Source organism: Lissotriton helveticus, chromosome 5_1 (genome assembly GCF_964261635.1).
Source record: "Lissotriton helveticus chromosome 5_1, aLisHel1.1, whole genome shotgun sequence".
NCBI classification, from domain to species: domain Eukaryota; kingdom Metazoa; phylum Chordata; class Amphibia; order Caudata; family Salamandridae; genus Lissotriton; species Lissotriton helveticus.
Genome location: NC_136065.1, coordinates 1,859,322,004 through 1,859,342,085, shown reverse-complemented (window position 1 = coordinate 1,859,342,085; position 20,082 = coordinate 1,859,322,004). Strand labels below are relative to the sequence as shown.

The window sequence follows — 20,082 nt, the reverse complement described above, 5'->3', positions numbered from 1 at the left end:
ATGACAAGCCAACCATTACATATGCCTTCCATAGTGCAGCAGCACGGGCTGCCCCTATTTCAGTAACATTTGATCTGTTTAAACTTGAAACTTTTTTTTGTCAAAACCTACAGATTATGCAGGAGATAATGCAATGTATAACAAATGCAGTAACCCGCTACCTATGCAGAAAACAATGCAGCTGCAGAATTGCATACCTCCAGTGGCCCCGCTTATAACTACTGGCAAGATAGACAGAGCACCTCAGCTTGACATGATGCTCAAGGCAAAAAAAGTACTGCCCTAAAGTCTCTCATAAACTTGCAGCGTTGCCCTCACAGCGATATATATCGGCCTGCTGACTTCTTTGGTACCTAGTGGCAATAGCTTATCACCCCCGGTCGTAAATGCGACCAAACAGTTTCTACTGTAACCCCAAAAAGATTACTTGTATCAATTTAGAAGCTCTTCACTCCAATACCTGCTCATACCTACCACAAAAGAACAATCAGTGCTAGCCAAAGCAAGGTATTCCATCCCCTAGGAGCTCCTGACGTCCACCACAGGCATCCACAGCCATATAAAGGAATACTATAGGGGAATGGGAGACTGGTCACAGATACTCCCAGTCTCTCGCCATCAGGTTTCAGTTTCCACTCTGCCCCATTGGTGCCCTCGATTGATTATGCTCAAAAAACGCCCCAAAGATATGGAGCTCTTGCTGGCTAACTCAGACCTGTGCCACCACGGACATTACTCCAAGGATTCACACACATTTTAAATGTTCTCATATCCTCCTAGTTGGACTTGGCTACATTTCTCTCAGAAGTCCTCCAGGCTACAAGAGGGTGTCTGGGGAATCCACGGGAACTGCTTTCTGCCCTGGCAAGGACCCAATTGTCTCTTTTCTTCTGCGACTGTAATACGGCGAGGGTGCAGAGGCAAAAGGTTTCCCCATTTCCAAGGGGCCACACCTCCATACACATGTGAGCTCCTGTAGTTGTTGCGCCAGAACAAGGTATGCACCAACGCAGACCTCTTTGTAGAAGGGGGCTCAGAAGCATTTGCAGCCCCCTCCTGGACACCAAACGGCGTCATTGGTTCAAGAAGCGGACACACGCACCCTTTGCAGTCTCAGGGTACCACTGTATCACGGCCCCAGATGTTCAGTACAGAAGAGAATGAATATAGCTGAACATTACGCCACATTTATTTTAAGAGCACAATCCGGACATTAAACTTGGCACGCCTTAAAACATGCTTAAAATTCCTGATTGCAAAAAAATGATAAGCCACAGAGTGGTGCGTGTATTTGCAAAGTACAGGTTCTACATTTATTTTTAGTTTACTGTAACATCTGCTGCATTTGGAGGGAATCAAGACACACGGGCTATAGTGCATCGGTAAGAGGGCGATGCTGTCACAGTGTATTATGAGGAATAACGTGGCCACTTCGTATGTAAACAGGATATTGCAAGGGTCATCAGACGTCCATTGCCTTATGGGGAGGCAAAGTTAGAAGGGTACGGAGAAGCTCGTTCCAAGGACCAATCGCTCTCCATCAGATGCCCGTCTGCCCTCTGCACCACGCGCGCCCTTACCCAGCAGCAGACGTGGCCCGCGCGGATGCTAAGCACACTAAAGCAGGCAGGAGCCTGCCGTCGGAGTAGGATTCCCGCCGAGGGAGCTGCAGGTCCGAGCAGGCCCACCTCGCTCTCTGGAGCCGAGCCCCAGAAGGGGAGACCGGCTCCCCAGGAGGGGCGGCCAGCGCTCCTGAAAGGCACACCGGATGTCTACTTCCGAGGCAAAGAAACTGAAACAGGAGGATACTCCAGCAACAGTAGCAATCAAAGGTTTCCTGCTCCCTCTGGCAAACACGGAGCCAATACAACACAACTACGCCATTTTGAGTCAGAGAAAGTACCAAATAAGCGGGGTTCAAAGCGCTGGGCTGGAACATGGCCACCTGTCTGCATTGTGCTGGGGGCACTAGTGCACAAGTTTACCAATGGCTCCGTGTCACCAGTGACACCATTGTCCACACCAAGTTTTACTTCTGTGCAGTGTAGTGACCTAGCAATGGAGCTCAATTGGGGAAATTCAGATGAACCAGGACTTCAACTCCCAGAATGCATTTTGGTATTACAGTAGAAGACGACTAACCCTGCTGACATGGATTCCTCTGGTAAACCTTCAGTCAAGAAGCTTTAATGAAGAATAAAAAACAGGGTGGGGGCGAGGAAGGGTCTTACTCGGCTTGGAGGCCATAAAGAATAATGTCACGGCTCAAGAAACAAGCCTCTCTGTAATTCCTTGTATTGCCTACGAGGTCCAGAGCCAAGTCATTCTTGCAGAATAACTAGCCAGGATGTAAATTAATTTAGGACATATAGCTCCAGTGACAACGGTGGACTCCTGATTACCACAAAGAGTTTACGTGTCCTCCAGTCTACTGCACCTTACACCGTACTATAGATGTCATGTTCCTCCAGGCATACATTTACAGTGCTAGTTAACGGTGGACTCCTAAGAATGCAGTTATGTTCTGATGTCACTCCAACTTCCTCATGCCTATTTTCATAATGCAACTCACTCTCCAAGTAAATTTACAGAACAAACCCCTACTTCTCACCCCTCCTACAGTATTCTCTCCACCACTCACTCAGCCTAGCACGGTGCTTACTTTGTAAAAACAGGAAGTGTCAGTGCAAAGGGTTTTTCCTCAGAACCCCACAGCTCGTGCTGACCAAGACCAGGATTGACAAATACTAAGGCTGCATAATCTCAATTCCATCGCACGCTTCCTTCATGCACTACCTGCCCCTTTATTTCACGCATGTGGGTTCTTTTATGCATGCTTTCTCTCCTACTGTTTTTCAGTCTCTATTCGTCCTCATTTTATCCTCGTTTGTTTTTCTCTTTCTAGCTGTGGGTCAAAGCCGGATGATGAAAATTAAGTGCCAGTCCCAAAAAGAAGTACTAATGAGCCCCATCTGCTACCACCAGGTGAAATTGGGCACTGCTGAGTACCAAAAAAAGTCTGATCTCTAGGCTGGGGGATGAAAACAAGCACTGTCAAATTCAATAGGCCTGTCTTGGATTTTGAGTTCTGAATAAACCATTAAATAGAGTCGCCTGCAGTGAAAAAAGGCGACTCTAGAAATAATTAATGTGCGATGAGTCAGTGTACTTTCTGGATATAAAATAGTTTCATGTACTGCAATGCAAGTACTCCGCATAAGACAAGAGAGAATTACTCCCCTGGAAGGAGCCAAAACCCACTTTATACCCACCTGTTAGCAAAGTTATTTGCTTTTACTGCATAAATTACAAGTACAACATGGACTGAAGTGTCATAAATGTACAGTAAACAATGGCAACCACAAACAGGTATAAATAAACACACAAGTACTTTGAAAGGCACAAAGATGATTCTTTCTGGGTTATATACAGTAGGTCTAAAACCTACAAAACACCAGCAAAATAATGACTATCAAACTTCTATGTATGTGCTGGTGTAGGTACATCAGAGAGCTGTACACGTTCAGAGATGCTGTTTTGTTGAGCGAGAAGACTAAATGGCAGAGGATGTGAAAGTGCTAGTATCTTGGAGTTCTGTTTCATACGTCACAACCAATGAAATCTTGGACCAAGTGTCCATTCTTTCTCCTACAGATCTGGCAATGCATTCTTGGAGTCTAAATACCACTTCATGGGAGGATGTGTAGCTGCTGGACCATGCACCCCATCAAACCTTGAGAAAACCTCTCAAATCTTACAGAGTCTAAAGAACTCCGGAAGAACTTGCCCCAAGCCACTCATCCCATCACGCAAATGGTGGAGAACGCTACAACATTTTTGATGTGCAATGTTTTGGTTGGCAGTTAAAATACTTTGAAACCAATACACAACTGTTGTTCACACATTAAACAACCATAAGCTTACCGATTTATCAAATGTCAAATACCTGCAAAATCTAATTTGAAACCCCCAAAACTATAAAAAATATATATGAAAAAACGCATTCCTACTAAGAGTAAAGGGTATTTCTCTGTAATCGAAGTTTAGCTCAAACACCCCACCCACTACACAAATGGCTAAAAAGAAGCCATACATAGTTATCTGAAATTTGCTTGGCAATTCTAGCACATGCTACTTGTAGGTAGCATAGGCGCATAGGCTGCAGAGCAAAGGCACCCAAAACCAGAGACACAGGCTGATGGCAAGAACACTGCGGTCTAGCCTGGGCAAGGACACAGCACTCTAGCCAGGTCACTGATGACACTCAAAAGAACAGAACATGCAACTACACCTCTTATCTTAAGGGCAGCACAGATCTGCCCTAGGACAACCATGGTGCTAAGCATGCAGATAGAGCAGAGGAAGAACAGTCACTGCATTTCTAGGCTAAAAAGGCGCAATGCATTTTTGAAATACACCCAACAGGAAGGATCTTACAATGAAAAAAATGCACACCACACCTTTCGATATATAGCCATCTTGGGCTCTCCCTAGCCAGATTCACCTCTTGACCCATTTTAAAGTTGCAACCAACGCTGAAGATGCAGACTTCATGTGACCAACGTGCCTGGTTATCTTTTGGTAACTTTACCGTTTACAGCTACAGGTGTCGAGGAGCTGAAAAGGTTGGGTATTACTTCAGGGTGGAGTCGCCTCATCAGGATCTACCTCCATACTAGTCAGCTTTGACTAGACTGGCAGATTTTACCGTATCACCACATCGGAAACGTCCAGTCTAGCCTCAATTTTATGATCACAATCTTTGAAGCTCCGCAATCAAAGGACACCAGCGATTTCCTGCTTGCCAATATGTACTCATTATGGGCATTTACTGACCGAAGTAAAAAATAAAAAAGTATATTCATATTCTTACAGAACCATCTGGCAGGGCCTGCAGGGATGGTGTAATAAACACACACTGAAGAGGTTACATCGAAACTCAAACTTCTGTTTGCGATGTTGATGGATACATTTGAGATTGCCAATATGCTCTGCTCTCAAAAAAAGAATTCAATCTGCTATAAAGCAAATTATTTGCAGGTAAGAAAGAGGTAAGCAACAATCTTTTTTTAACATGAGGTGTAGGGTCGCCCTAAGCAACACAAATTAATAAATAAAAGGAGGGGGGGGGTTGCTGGGTTGGATTTAAACGTGCGATTCTTACAGTGGCTGTATAACCCTGCGTAGGTTGCCTAACCAACAGGTGACCTAACCAACTATTTTGCAAATTGAGGAAATTCCGTTATGTTATGCGACGCTGGTCAGCATTTCTAGGCCAAAGTTAACAAGTTAGAATTTTCAAACGTAAACAAATTTACAGAATGACGTCGAAAACCAAGCATTTGCACGCAGGCACGCGACAAAACAAGCGGACAACAGTCAACATACAGAACATTTCCAGAAGTATCCGGGAGATGTTTAACTCGGGTCATGGCTTACTCAAAACTCAGGCCTTCACGTGCTTCGGCTTTATCAGCGATTGCTGGTTCAGAGCATCCCCACACAGGCAGTTCTTGTATTCCATCGACAGTGACGAAAACAAACGTCTACCAGCCCTTGCCATGATCTAGACGCTCCACAGATGCTTGTACCTTGTCCTTTATGTAAAGCCTTGGTGGGGGGGGGGGGGGGGGGGGGCTTCAACTGGACCCCCTCCCCCCAAAAGAAAAACACAAAAGAACTATGCCCCCCTGAGAAAAATTCCCATGATATATATTTTTTCACACACACAACACATTTCAACTATACAATTAAAAGCGTCGTCATGGAACTACTACCAAAACTGCAAAGTATAAAGAACACATATAGAACCGGCCCTTTGCAGTCTTGCACTGAAAGGGGGTGGGGTGAGAAAGGGGGGCGTTTACAGGTGGAAAACATGACGCCAGCCAAACAACATTAAACTCAAACCGTGTAATTGCAAAACACACCACTGCAAGGTGTACAAAGTCTCCTGAAAGCCAGGCCGGAAACATGTCCACGCGCCAGCCCCGTCATCTGCTCCGTGCCCCCTGCCAGCGCGCGCCGATCTGGCACAAAGGTGCGCCTGTGAGCTCGCGGCAATAGAGCCGCCTCTGTCAGCTGCGACGCAACGAGGCATCGTCCTCAGAGCTACTATTCAAGAAGGGTTGCATTATCACACACTGCTCCTAAAAAAAAACTAATACTGGGCAAAGCCCAACACTGAAACAGCTCTGGGGAGGGTGACACTGCGACGCTGGCCACAGGAAAGTCCGCTTTTGTGTTTCTTCAGCAGCAGCAGCCTGCGATTGCACATTGAACCAATCTAGAACAAAAGCTGACCACTGCATTCACAAGAATCCGGTAACAAGTGACAAAACGCCTAGAAGAGGAGAGGTTAAATCACGGAGAGGCTAAATCACGGAGAGGCCATCGTGCAACAGGAAGATTTGCGAAACACGACTACGCTTCTCAAAGTTAGGAGGATGAAACGCTAAAGCAGCCCTGGCTGGGGTGTGCACTTGCTTACGCCTGCGACTAGCAAACTGCACACAGTTCTCCTGGCGTCACTCAACACGCAGAACTATTTTCTGAACTATGGTCTGGGTGGAGTAAGGTATGTGAGGAGTAGCACACTGCCGGTTGTCCCACCTCTCAGGTGTTTACTGGAAGCAAGGTGCAAGAAGAAAAAAGTGAAGGGTGCAGAAAAAGTGTGGCTGGAATAAGACAGCAAGGGATTCTATGACAGTATGGATGTGTAGTAAATTATACAAGTAGCCTTGTTAGGCAAAAATCTAAGTATTTTGTACCAAATCACCTGAAACTGCCCATCTATTTTGTCTTATCTAAAGACTGGACTTGTAGCGTAAACAGGTGGTGTCATTAACCACCCCATTGGTTACTATGATACCTTTCAAACTCAGTGGAAAGTAGGAATGGTTGAGTATTCAGCGAGGCTTTAAAGCTATGGCCTCCAGGCCCCAAGAAGTTCCCAAGCCCCATCCAGTGACCACTACATTCTACACACCCACCCGCCAGCTCTGTTCCGCCAGCCTCGGCCTCGCTACCGTCCCACGTATTCGCAGAACAACCGCCGGAAGATCCTTCTCCTATCTGGCGGTCAAGACATGGAACTCCCTCCTCACCCACCTACGGCGGACCCAGGACCAGCTCTCCTTCAGAAAACAACTCAAGACCTGGCTGTTCGAGCAGTAGCTCCTCCCCCTCCCCCCAGCGCCTTGAGACCCTAGCGGGTGAGTAGCGCGCTATACAAATTCGCCGACTGATTGATTGACTGCATTATTGGCCATAGTGTCAATCCGGCGCAAAGCCGAACCAGATTTCCATTCTCCGCTCAATGTCTCTGCCCAGTCTCTGGTCTTAAGCACACACTGTCCGACACCAATAACATGCCCAGTACGGCACCCAATATGCTTGCCATCTTGTGTCAACACGCTAGGGCGATTCATGATTTGCTAGAATTTATGCAGTGATGACCTTTGAACTGTACAATCATAATATTACCAAAAATATTGCTATTTTCAAATGAAAAGTGTGCATGCATTATACCACAGCTCAACATCATTAATCTGGTAGAATAAGAACACTTTACTTAGTCAACTCATTGTCCAATCAAAACTGGTCACCAAGGATCACCCTTGCAAGGATGCAGAGACTGCCGAGTGCTGAAACTGCACGGCGCGCCGACAGTTCGCCAGACGGGTAGATATCCCAGACGGTGCACAACAGGTTTTACTGGCTAGTCTTGCTATTGTCGACACATATGACCGAGGTGAAGCACAGGGGGAGACTGGGTATGCATCTGGGTGTTGCTTATATGGGGTGGGGAAAAGAAGCCATAGAAAGACCTTTGAGGTGGGGGCGGGGGTGGCTGTGGGAGCCTGGTCTTATGGCAGGGTGAGCTCAACAACTTAAACTACTGCAAACCTGCAACCACAGATTCTCTACATGGATGCCTCAAGGCAACAATCCTTTTACAAAAGAGTACCTCTGAGTGACTCAGTGGGATCGGTATTTCAGTCCGAGGTTGATATTTATGTTCATGAGCGGGCATTGTACCTAGTCATCCATTTACCGACAACAAGGTACGACATGGCTGCAATTAGACCCAGAACAGACCTCTGCATCCAGTGACTAATGCACCATTGAAGGACTGGGTACTTCAGCCTAAGGGCATAGGATAGCCGCACAGCCTTCAGTGGGAAGGTGAACCTGCGACACAGAACGCAAGAGATTCCAATACTATGATGATCAACATCACCGTAAGGAGCATATGCCAAGCTTGCATATCATCCAAGGGATACAATTACTTAAACTAACAAAAACCACTACTCTACCACAAAAAACAAGCAGGTTTAAATACCCACTCCCACACAGTGGGCTCCGCCTCCAGCAAGGTTCAAGATAAAGACTGTTTAAATGTTGCGCATGTTGGTGCACAGAAACAGAGTTGCATACACAATATATCGGAACTAAGTTTTTAGATTAGTCACAAATGTTCAGCTTAGTGGCAGATCTCACAATTTTTCTTCTGAATATACCGACAACAAAGTCCTTTAGCTCTTTCACTGAAAGGGGAAGCACAGGTCCAAGAAGGTCTCAGTGTCTGAATATGGGTTTAAAGTTAAAAGGTGTACAGGCAGGAGAATTGAATAGTATACCAAACCAGGTCCACAGAAGAGGGAGCAGAGAAAAAAAGGATGACAGCCACATTATGACAAGAGAATTAATTACCCAACAATGGCGACTAAAATCGGTTACTTAGACAATCTAGTAAACCCCACCTCAGAAATCGCAATGATTAGTATCCAGGAAGTCCGAAATTACACCCTCATGCTGGAAAGCACATGATCCAGGTGACACTAAGAGGCAGGAGCTTGATAGGCACCTTCCTGCACAAAACGGACAAGGAGCTTTTCAGACACTAGTGACCAGAAAGGCAACTAGTATAAAACAAACCCCAACAAAACAAAAGAATGGACACAAGATATCCCATGATTACTCATGTCACATAAGTGTGTTAGTATTTAAAAAAGTTTCTCATTTTCTACCAATAAAAAAGTAAGAAATGAAGGAAAGGAAGGGACAGGTCATGCAAACACCCCAACTGCAAATCTGCAAAATGCTCTCTGCCTGTGCAGTAACAAGTTCAACCATTTTGCAGCCTCATCCTGCGATTAGACTCCTGTACTGGAAGTTCAAACCCATGACTAGTTAGGGGCTGTTCTTAGTCAACCCACTCAAACACCAACACCAGATGAAAACAATGTTAATGAGAGAAACGACCAACATTCAGGAAAGTGACATCACTATTCAGTGGTGGACCAGACCTTACTAGAATATATGCAATACAAACCAAGCAAACTGTGTTTCTCACCCCCATAGACTCTGTTCCTTAAAACCAACCAACTTCATCTCTATAAAAGAGACAACACGAACGCAGCTCAGGCACCACCAGTGCTTGTGCGGAAGCCAAGAGGGGTGCGGAAGGAGATGTTTAGTTATTTCTGATGGGTTTCATTTTAAATGCGGACTGCCATGTCTTCCTCGATTAGAGGAAGAAAACAATCGCACCAGAGGCTATGACTGCCCATCACACCACAGATCCCCATGGACACCAACAGAGCAGACATTGTCAATCTGATTGCGTATATGTAGAAGTCCGCAAATGAAGGACAAAGTTGGGCTATCCTTTAGACGGCAAACTATCAGCAAGTCATCTAATCTCAGTGATGCATGTTTACATTTATATGGAAGGGAAAGGGGAACATCGTAATGAAAGAGGAAAAACAAAGTAGAGTGATACCACCCTGAACCTCCAAAAGCTCAGAAATAAAAAAAGAAAGCAAATTAATCCCAGCAACTGCATCTGTCAACCCCAAGTAAACAACTGTATGCATTGCGGAACTACAGGAACACGGTCTGACATTGCACTAAAGAACAAGATTAAAAGGTTGGCACCAGCATCTGCTCAATAATTAACCCCTTCGACATGCATCAACAGAACTCTGCTTTCCCATGGTTGCATCACTGCTTAATCGGTCCTTTAATGACACTTCGTATTTGCGCCTTTCAGTTGCTCAGATATGCTGGGTCTGCACATCTACGCAAAGACAACGTAGGCGCTAAATAAAGTCTGATAGAAACATAAAACATATGTTTTATTCTTTCCCCAGTCATACAATCACCAACCTGTTGGTGCTCTCCATCCGAATAAGGGAAGGCTCATCCCGAACTAAAACATACAAGGCACTAGCAACCAACCTTCAACAGATGATCCGACCTCAAGCTTTAGAATGTACTACAAATTGAAGGGATTTTCCTACATCAAGTTTTCATCTTCCTCACTAAATTTAATGAGAATGATCTGTGGCTGTCGTCAACTCAGCGACATCACTAAAGCAGTAATCAATTGATCGCAGACTTACCATAGTAGGGGGTCTGATGTCTCTGTACAGCGGCATTACTGAAGAACCCCATCTTTAACCCTTCATTTTAGGCGTTGCGTGGTCCAAGGACGTAATAGCTATGACCCCAACAAAGCTTAAACCAGAAAAAGGAGCTCCCAGAGTTTACGAGTATTGCGATGCAGTCTACTTGAGTAATACAAAGAAGAAAGTGAATCCCTCTGTCCCTGGCCAGAAGCACAGGGAAGTGTATGGGATACACCAAATATGGAGTGCACAACTCGGCTACGGACAATGATTCCGAGCTAGAGGGAGATCACAGAAAAACCAAAATTGGCAACAACCTCCCTTGAGAACATTTAATCAAACCACTGACAAGTGCCAGACCTAAGCAACAGACAAGCAATAAGAGACAAAACAGCAGAACATAGCAAAGCATTCTGTGCATTCGATACACTGGGTTGCCCCTTTCACAATGGCACCTTCCAGAATTTAAAAAAAAAAGGTATTTAAAAGTGGACAGTGATGGGGCGGAGTTTTAGACTAGGCTGTGTGACACGTGACATTAGAATACAGTGTCACATTGTTGGACCGCTTCAGCGGAAGTGTAAGACTGGAAGAAGAGACACCCGGTGACAGACAGAAATACGCCTATCCTATCGAATGTTCGACTGAAGCAGGCTTCGCCCTGATGGTCTACTCTGCTGACTTATTAATCTTCACCCTTCACTAACCCAAGCACAACATTAGAGTTGTTTAGTAAAGACTGTCCAACACAGCATATCCCATGTCTATACCGTGTACATTTTCTGACCCAACAACATCTTAACACCGTCAAGTAAAAACCAACTCCGGAGTCTCTCGCTCATTGCCATGCTACACTATCAATCCTGCGAGCATCAAGCTCAACTGCCTCGAAAAACACACATGACCTTTAAAACACCAGCTTTACGAAGGCACCTTCCTATATTTAGTCAATAGTAATAAAGGTTATAATGTTCACTAGGCAACCTTATACCCAACAATACAAACACACTGAAGAACAACTATACAGCTGACAGTATGGCTTTATATGGAACAGGTCAAGAGTACCTCAGCGGCACCTGTGCGATGAGCCAGGGGCACACTTAGGCGATAGTGCAAGAGAGAAATAAGCAAAGTAGTGTTCAATAAAACAGAGAACTATCCATGACAAGTACTGTATAAAATCCAACATTAGAAAGTTATTAAGTATTTCTTGGAGACGCTTATTTACTCCATAACACACTGGCTCATCGGTAGTATGTAGACCATCAAACCACTTATACCAGATAAGGTGGTTGCGATTAGACAGATGCCCACGAACACAGAATGGGTTCAATATTAACATAACATACATACGGGTATTTGTAAAGCGCATGTTCACCCAAGAGTATCTTGGCGTTGAATAAAACAGGTACATTGTTACCCAACTCAATGCTACTCGATATTAGAAACCACAAAGATTCCAAAATAAGAAAATATATACATTTTTTTTGTAAAAAGTTTAACATAAGTTCACAAATTCTCAGCAAAATATTTTAGTCAACCCCAAGATCCCTAATAGGAGGAAAGGAGGGGTAAAATAAATAGTAAGTCCATTGTAAACGTATAAATCAAAAGGATGCTTATTTGTGATTCAGTCTGCATAAGGTGTTAAAAACACACATCTACGAGGCAAGACTCGGAATAGCATATACTATGTGCTCATTAAATATACACAGAAAAAGCACCTATCGGCTTTACACATAGCACATGACAGTACCACAATATTCCAATTCATAACACTCGGAACATACCAACAACCCAGTCCATTTAGAAGTAAAGCAACAGTATAATTACAGACAAATTAAAGCATGGCTTAAAATTAAATGAGATGGGGAGGGACCCACACACACACACAGGTTTCTCACAAGAATCAAGCAAGCCAAATTCAGAAACTCATAGTTGGGATCGGAGCGGGTGTGTTTTTGGTGGTGTGATTAGCTTTGACTCCAATAAAAAGGCAATATTGGAAAAAACATACATCAGAAAACCCACCATTTCAGGCACAAGCCAGGCGTTTTAGCACCAAGATTTCAAGCAGGGCGAATGCGGAGCTAAACAAACTGAAAGACAACACAACACAATGCATACAGCAGTATTTCTCAGAGAACCATGCTCAGACTTTTAAATGTCAAACATCAGCACGGCTAGAGATTGCAGTGAAACAAAAAGCAGCTTTGGTTCGTGTTGCTATTGCTAGAATCTGTTTCCATTGCTGGCCTCAGCAAGGTTTAATTTACTTTTGAAATTCAAGGCTGTGGCATAAAGCCAACCACAAGCAAAACACATAATTTAAAGTGGACACACTCCATCAATCTGCCTTTCGCTCCCAAAATATGTATCAGAATAGTTGACAATGCCGAAAGAGCATCACAGTTTTTGGTTACCAACAGCAATAAGTAACAAATTAACACCAAGCTACCGCAGTGGTCGGTGAAGGAAAAAAAATACAGCAAGGAAAGTGGGCAACCAGCCAAGCTCCATTCACAAGCAAATACACAGCACAATAGTGCGATTCATAATCTGCGACTTGCACGAGCCCAAGGGTTGGCGAGCATGAAAAATATATCCAGTGGTTGGAATCTGGTAAAATAAATAGAGGGCGGGCAGCCCCGGCAGAGCACAGGCGCAAAGTAAACCCACACGTGGATACAAACGAGAAAAGAAATCTGTCTTCCTTACCTTCAGTCAACCAAGTCTCCTGGAACTGGCTTAAATCATGAAAGAGATCTGTGGAAAAGAGAAAGGTACGCTCAATATACAGTCGACAGTCAGGCCACATTGTGCTTTGATATAACAAAACAAACAACAAATCACCTGCAGTTAAAGTCAGATGTGAAATTACTGGCATCATACAGAAAGATGCATATGATGTTTGAGTGACAGTGTCAATAACAAAATCAACTCTAGAGAAATTAACAAAAGTATTTCTGTCAAAATTGAATAAGCAAAAACCATTGTTCTAGAATCACAGTAACACCAACACACAGCAACATAGCCTCTCTCGTGGAAGAGTTTTGAGATGGTTAAAATGATTTTAATCATTCAAGTTCTGCTCAATAATCTGATAATATAAGCCAATGACACCATGGCACTTTGATTCTTATATTGCACTTAAACAAAACACCATCACGTGATTCTAGGTACTCTAACCGTACCAAAAGAATACCGACGATTTGAGAAAGCGAGACAACTGCTTGTTTCTAGGTGTATTTGTGAATTCCAAAAGCTACACTGTGCTTCTGAGCCAAACTCAAACAATGAACAAGGCTTGAGTCAGTGAAAATAAACTGAAGAGGAGATGAGGGAAGCAGGGTCTAGGGGGAAATGCAAAATTAGGGTCGTGGAATCTAACTGAAACTTGCAAAAAAATGCAAGTCATATTGCAAGCCATGCACAACTTAGGTACATTTTTGTGCAATTAACAGATTTGCATATGTATGTATCCCTTAAACTTGACTCAAAGATGAAAACTCCAATTACAAATGGAAACTGCAAGCAGCTGTGTGTATTTTAATTCTGATGGAAAAAATAGGCACTAGCGTTACTTATTTCCCACTGGAAACTGACTGTTTTCGATGTTTGCAGTGGAAAGTTTAAAGGAAAGACATCGTATAAACGCCTGATAAAATTCATGGAGGAGATAGCCAAGAGGATCAACACAGCAGAAAAAAAGTTAATTTACAAAAAGAGGAGTTTTATTCCGGGAGTGGGGGTTCCCTAAAAGGAGGGTCAGCTGGGATGAAGCATGCTGCGTGTTACCTTCCGATTCCTGCGGAGGCAGCTCTGTGTCCATGTACTTCCTTTTGGTTGCCATCAGAGGTCTGTCGTGGTTCCCATTTCCGTCGTTTTTCTATTGGTAAAAAAAGTCAAAATATAAAACATGAAAAAAAGACTCAAAAGTAATCCTATGAATTAAGTAATCACATGGTCTGCAAATAAATGGTGTAAGCTTTTTACATTGAAAATGTGGAGGAAAGACTCCCGGTCGTCTCTGTCGATAGCATTATCTTTAGAAAGTAATAAAACACCTAACTAGATATGATGAAAGTGAGGACTAAGACACATGGATGCAGAGTAAAGAGGATACTCACGTTTGGGAAGGTGTACGGCACTTGCTGGTCCAGGTATCCTTTCATCCTACGCTCCATTCGTTAACTGTTTGTGGTCATGAAGAGAGCACTTCCTCCTCCCCACGGGGTCTGTAGAAAAGAGCAGAGGAGGGAGAGAGGCTTGAATGGAGAGAGGGGAACCTGCATAGATAATGAGCCCCATTCACAAAAATGCACGGAGAGGGGGAGGGGAGTTGCTCGCAGCCTCTGCTGAGAAGGAGCTGAGTGCAATTAGCTGCATCCATCACAGAGAAGAGGAGGGGGCTTGGGGGATGGGAGGGGGGAAATGGGATGTGCCAATTTGCCAGCACATACAAAAACATCCGCTTGCTGCCAAAGGCAAGAGACACTTTTCCAGACAGGGGGAGGGGGGATAAGCATGGGGGAGGGGAGTTATAACTTATCAAACAAACCCCACTTAAAAAATGTATAATACGCCATTGTGAGCGAGCGGAGATAAATACATGCCAGGTGGTGGGTGCCCAAGTGTCACTAAAGCTAGGGAAATGTGTGTGGGGCTGGTCCGACGTGGCGCTCTGAGAGACGGACCAGGAAGTTACATAGCGCCTTCGATTAGATCTGGCAGCTGTTTAATTGGCCAACAACAACAAAAAAAATCGAATTGGATCGTAAAGCAATCGCTAAACCCTTTCATGTTATTTTTGCACACAGTAAAGTGAAAGAAACGGGGCGCGTTAATTTACCCCTCTCCACGAGAAATTGTCCACCCAAGTCCTTTTTTTTTTTGGTAGGTTGGGGGCACATTGTATACGCTTTCTTCATGCCCTTGGCGTGCGCCAAACGCGACGTCACCCCTGATTTTGTCTGCTGAATGCCCTTATTTCATAGAATTGCCCCGACCCCGTGTACCCCACCACGTCCTCGAAAACTGCAGTGGGCCCCCGCTGGTGTTCAATTGGCCCCCAACGTGCACAAAACTTGGATCACTCGCTTCCATTTCCTTCGTAAAACGTCCTTCTAAAGTTTATAAGCGCCACCACCTTATGTGTATTCTAAGCTACTTTTCAAGCTTCTCGACTATTTTCTTTACATTACGAATTGCATGCTCCAGTCATGCTAAAGTGACCCCGATTCTTGGATACCCCATTTTGCATGACCTCCGAGGTTTCTCGCACCCCCTCCACGCCTCCAATTTCAAATGCACCATCTCCTGGGAACGTCGCAGCTGTGCTTAATTTGCAATGCACTGCGCTCCTTTCCCAGTAACTGAGCCACGCGCGCGCCCCTCGAGCTCTCTCCCGCTGCTGCCCTGGGCCTGTGTGAGCCCAGCACAGTCGCACCAACTTCCAGTGCAGCTAAGGAAGGGGCACCAGGCGCGGGTCGGACGGGGCAGGCCTCGTAGAAGCAACATTAACCATGCGGGGTACCCTCTTGCGCCCCAATGTCTGTAGCGTACGCGAAGCTCCCGCTCCGGCCCCCACCTCACCTGGGTCCCTCTGCAGGCTGGAAGAGCTCTCGGCGGCCGGACTTGTTTTTCTCGCTCCTTCAGCCACTTCTTGGCCCGGGAGAGCTGAGCCTGCCGGGATTGGTCTGTTTGTTTCTCTTTCCCCCCTCTGCCCCCCGCCCTTTGTCTGAACAGACTTTGTGAATGGAAACCCCTGTGCAGGAGGCCTGAGCCAATGGGAGCGTAGGGCTTTCCTGGGCGGGCTGCGTCGCAGCCAATCACCGCGTGAACCCGCCAGCTCCATTCACAGCTTCCCCCTCTCATTCATAAAAAAAACACTTGGTAGAGTTCATTCATGAGGTTCTGTGAAAGAGAGCCTGGGGCAGGGGAAGCAGGGCCCTGCCAAGCACAAAAGAACAACACCGCAGCCACATGCGCGTTAACACTGTACTGTCTGTCCCGGCTGCAGGCTTCTAACGCCATTGGTGAAACAGACCATGTTTAATCCGAGCTAAACGCACAGTACTCTCGTCTCTCTTATAGCAACGCAACTACAACTTTTTAGCTTCGTTCTACCGCCACGATTTCCACAAGCCCATGCGTGCCATGTGCGAGAGGCTTTGCAGGGCCTGTTTACTTTGGTTTCTGGTATTTGTAGTTTTACTTTCCTCTTTGTAACTGGACGAGGGACGAGTACCAGAGGCCAAGTATTAAAGGCCGAACTAGTTCAGTTAATCAGACGAGTTGAATTCTTCATCGCCAGGATACCCTCGCAGGTGTAGTACGCTTTACAAATACACCTAATATAACATAGTTGGCAGACATCCTGGGATGTGTAAGTTTTTGGTGTCCTACTAAGGTTGTCTGCTCAGATCCTGCTCCTTACAGTAAGTTGGCAGGACGACATTTCAAACAATGTCGTAAATAAAAAATAAAAAGTAATACTTTCTAATAAACACCCCGTCACCCCATCCAAAGTTCAGTCTGCCCTGGTGGTATCATCTTACCAGGGTGGGACGAGGTGGCAAATAATGAGTGGTGATGCCCGAAACCGGTCCCAGAATGCTTGTTTCCGGTCCAGGGAGCACCTGGCTGGCAGTTCGAGCTGACTGTTCTCATGTGGAGCAGGGTCAAGAGTGATTTGCATATGGCTGGGTACAAACTGGGGTGGTGTGGTGAGCAAAAGAATGATGGATTAAACCCAGATAATTGTAAATGGGAGTGAATGTTTGCATTGTTCAGTATTCCATCCATCAATTGTTCTTTTTGCAAATGATGAAGCATGTCACATTACGTAAGTGAGCCTACCTCCTCCAATTTTTGGAATTGCCCTCATTCTGGGATTTAGTATTTTAGTAGGTAGCTACAAAGACATTAGGGAGTTCTTCTGCTTAAGACGAAATAGGTTTAGCGCATACCTAGAATATAACTCCTTTTTCTTGGTGTTGTAATATGACTAAGGGCAGGTGTGAGCCCATTAAGGCCCTTTTTCTCTCCTTTTAAGTGATAAAAAACAATGTCCTAGACCACCTTCCCTCCACATTATTCCATTTGCCGCTATGACCGTGAAATCAGACAAAGTGGTAGTTTAGCAGTAATTTATTGGAGCACCTTTAGCTACAAATTACTTCCAACTATTGAGAGAAAATAAAGTCTAATGATCAATTATTTCTGATAAAATCCTTTACACCAGATGATTTCAAGCTGACCCTCCAAGCCCAGTAGACCTGGTCTCACTTTGACACAGTCTGAGTCAGAGTTACTTGGAACTATAACTAAGGTCCAACCTTCCAATCACCTCTTTGACATGTTGCCTGGCTCACTGAGCAAGGAAATGTCCAAGACGTTGCTAGCATAGTGGACCTGTCTAGTGAACTCCTAACTGAAGCAAGGTGTTTCCCCCGACAGTCTGAAAACTGACCAGGTCTTTCGCATCCTGAAACAGCCGAATGACGACACCAAAGACCTGAAAAACGTTTGCCCAATTTCTACACTTCCCTTCATAGGGACGGTATTGGAAAACTGGGTAGCATTACAGGTATCACTCTACACAGTGTCCAGAAACCTCCTTAATGTTTTCCTATCGGTCCTGAAGCAGGGCTGTAGCACAGGGATGGCCCTTCTACAAGCAGTGAATTACTTTCTTTACCTCCTTGAGTCAGAAAACTCCTGTCTACTTGTTCTCCTGGATCTTTCGGCAGCCTTCAATGCAATCAGCCACCATGCTCTGATTATAATCTTGAAGGTATGGATGGGAAGTGCTGGGACAGTCTTAACACCTTGAATGCTACAGTAATTCCCGCTCGTTGCTGAAGTCTTCAGATTTCCATTGTTCATGACGAGCTCAGCTCGTCATAAGCACACGACCAGTGTACTGCATGACAAGCTGAGCTTGTCATGAGCATGGAAGGGGTTAAAGGGGTTTGACGCACATTTGTCTGACCATAGTGAAAATAGGTAGTTCTGTGTAGGGAAACCAACCTAAGACAAGAGTTCCACATGGTTCTCTCCTCAACCTTGTTTAATCTATATCTTGTACTTCTTGGCTAGATTTTGAGGAAATCTGGAATTGTTCATCATCAGTATGCAGATGATACACTGATTTACCTGAAGATTTAATCCCCTTAAGACATCTGTCTTCTCTCCTCCACCCTCGACAATGTTAAAAAATGGATGACCATGTGGGCATCAGCAGAAATCTTTTCAGGGGGGAGAGGGGCGTAATTTTAATATCAACCATCCTCTGGCTTTTTTGACAATGTCAAAGGGCAGAGACAGTCATAAAAGGACAAGTGAAAAATCCAGGAGAACAAGCACCCTCCCTTTTCCCCACCCCCTTAAGGACACCCATAAATTAACATCCACCACTTAAAACTCTTGACTGCAACAAGGCGTTGGACCTCCCACCAGCCCTTCGTGCAACCTCTTGTCTGTTCACATTCAAAAGGGAACTAAAAATTCTACTATTATGAAGGACACTTTGGTTAAAGTGGGGATCATTGCTCTCATCTCCTATGTTGGCTCGACCTTTCTTTGCTGTTACTAAATATTTGTTCTCTCTGCTCACTTGGTTTCTTGCTGCGGATTTACTATGAAGGTTAGATGACTACTTTTTATCCTGTAATGCCCTAGCTGATATGAAATGCTTGTTTCTTGTGGTATTAAGTTGTGTTTATTATGTTTGTCAACCAGAAGAACTTACTTCCTGCTCTCTTGCAAAGTTCTCTAGTGGCTTTGGGCCAAGTCAGTGCAATATAAAAACACAAATAAAAACATAAATAAGACCTGTAGGTAAATATCATAATTTTGCTACAAAACCTGTAACAATAAGAAGCAAGCTCATGTTCACAACTGCTACATGTCTATAGTTTTCAAGTTTCCCTTTTCTGTGTGAGTAGCTCAACAGATGTAGACCACTCCTTCATAGCTAATCACTTTCCCAGGTCCATGTGTGAATAACTGTTTCAGACCAGGTTTTTATTTTCACTCTGGAAATGGTAGTCCTGTATGTAATGGGATAACAAGAATACTAGTCCCAGAATTAAAATAGAAAAACCTTGGCTGGAGCATTTAGTTATACATGGATGGCCCTACACAACTTGGTAGGGTTGCTTCTTTGCAATCTGACAGGACTACACCTATTTACTCCATTACACAGACAAACATAAGAGGACAGAAATGCAACTCAATCAGACTAAAAGCTACCAAAGAAATACATACAAAACAGCTATTACTCTGGAGGAAAAGTAGGGGACCTGATCAGTAAAGACATCTGCGAAGAATGTATTTACTAACTAACTGCCCGTTATGCCGGTTGGCAGGTAGGGTGGCAATGAATGACCTCCACTTTTGTCTGTTCTGCACACATTTCTGTACGTTGTCCCAGCTGTGTTTAGGATCTTAATTTCAGCTTCCACAGTTTGTCTCCAGGTGTTTATTGACCTGCTTCCCTTTCGTTTGCCATCTGGGGTCCAGTAGAAGCTGTTTTGGTGATGGAGTCTTGTTCACTTCTGATGGTGTTGCCTATCCATCTGCATCTTTTGCTCATAATGATGATGTCCATGCTCTCTTGCTAACATATGGTGAGCAGTTCGAGGCTGGAGATGGTTTGCGG

The 20,082-nt window shown here is 44.6% G+C and overlaps 1 protein-coding gene across 1 annotated transcript in view; it reads right to left on the bottom strand.

The window, feature by feature from the left end:
* ETV4 (ETS variant transcription factor 4) overlaps window positions 1-16,144 on the bottom strand; it is a 147,022-nt gene extending 130,878 nt beyond the window's left edge. The window contains exons 1-4 of the mRNA XM_078645296.1: window positions 16,011-16,144; window positions 14,546-14,653; window positions 14,214-14,304; window positions 13,134-13,181 (exon numbers count right to left, since the gene is read on the bottom strand). Of these exons, the coding sequence (XP_078501422.1) occupies window positions 13,134-13,181; window positions 14,214-14,304; window positions 14,546-14,602 (196 nt within the window). The 5' untranslated portion in view covers window positions 14,603-14,653; window positions 16,011-16,144. The remainder of the gene's footprint in view (window positions 1-13,133; window positions 13,182-14,213; window positions 14,305-14,545; window positions 14,654-16,010) is intronic.
* Window positions 16,145-20,082: the final 3,938 nt, after the last annotated feature.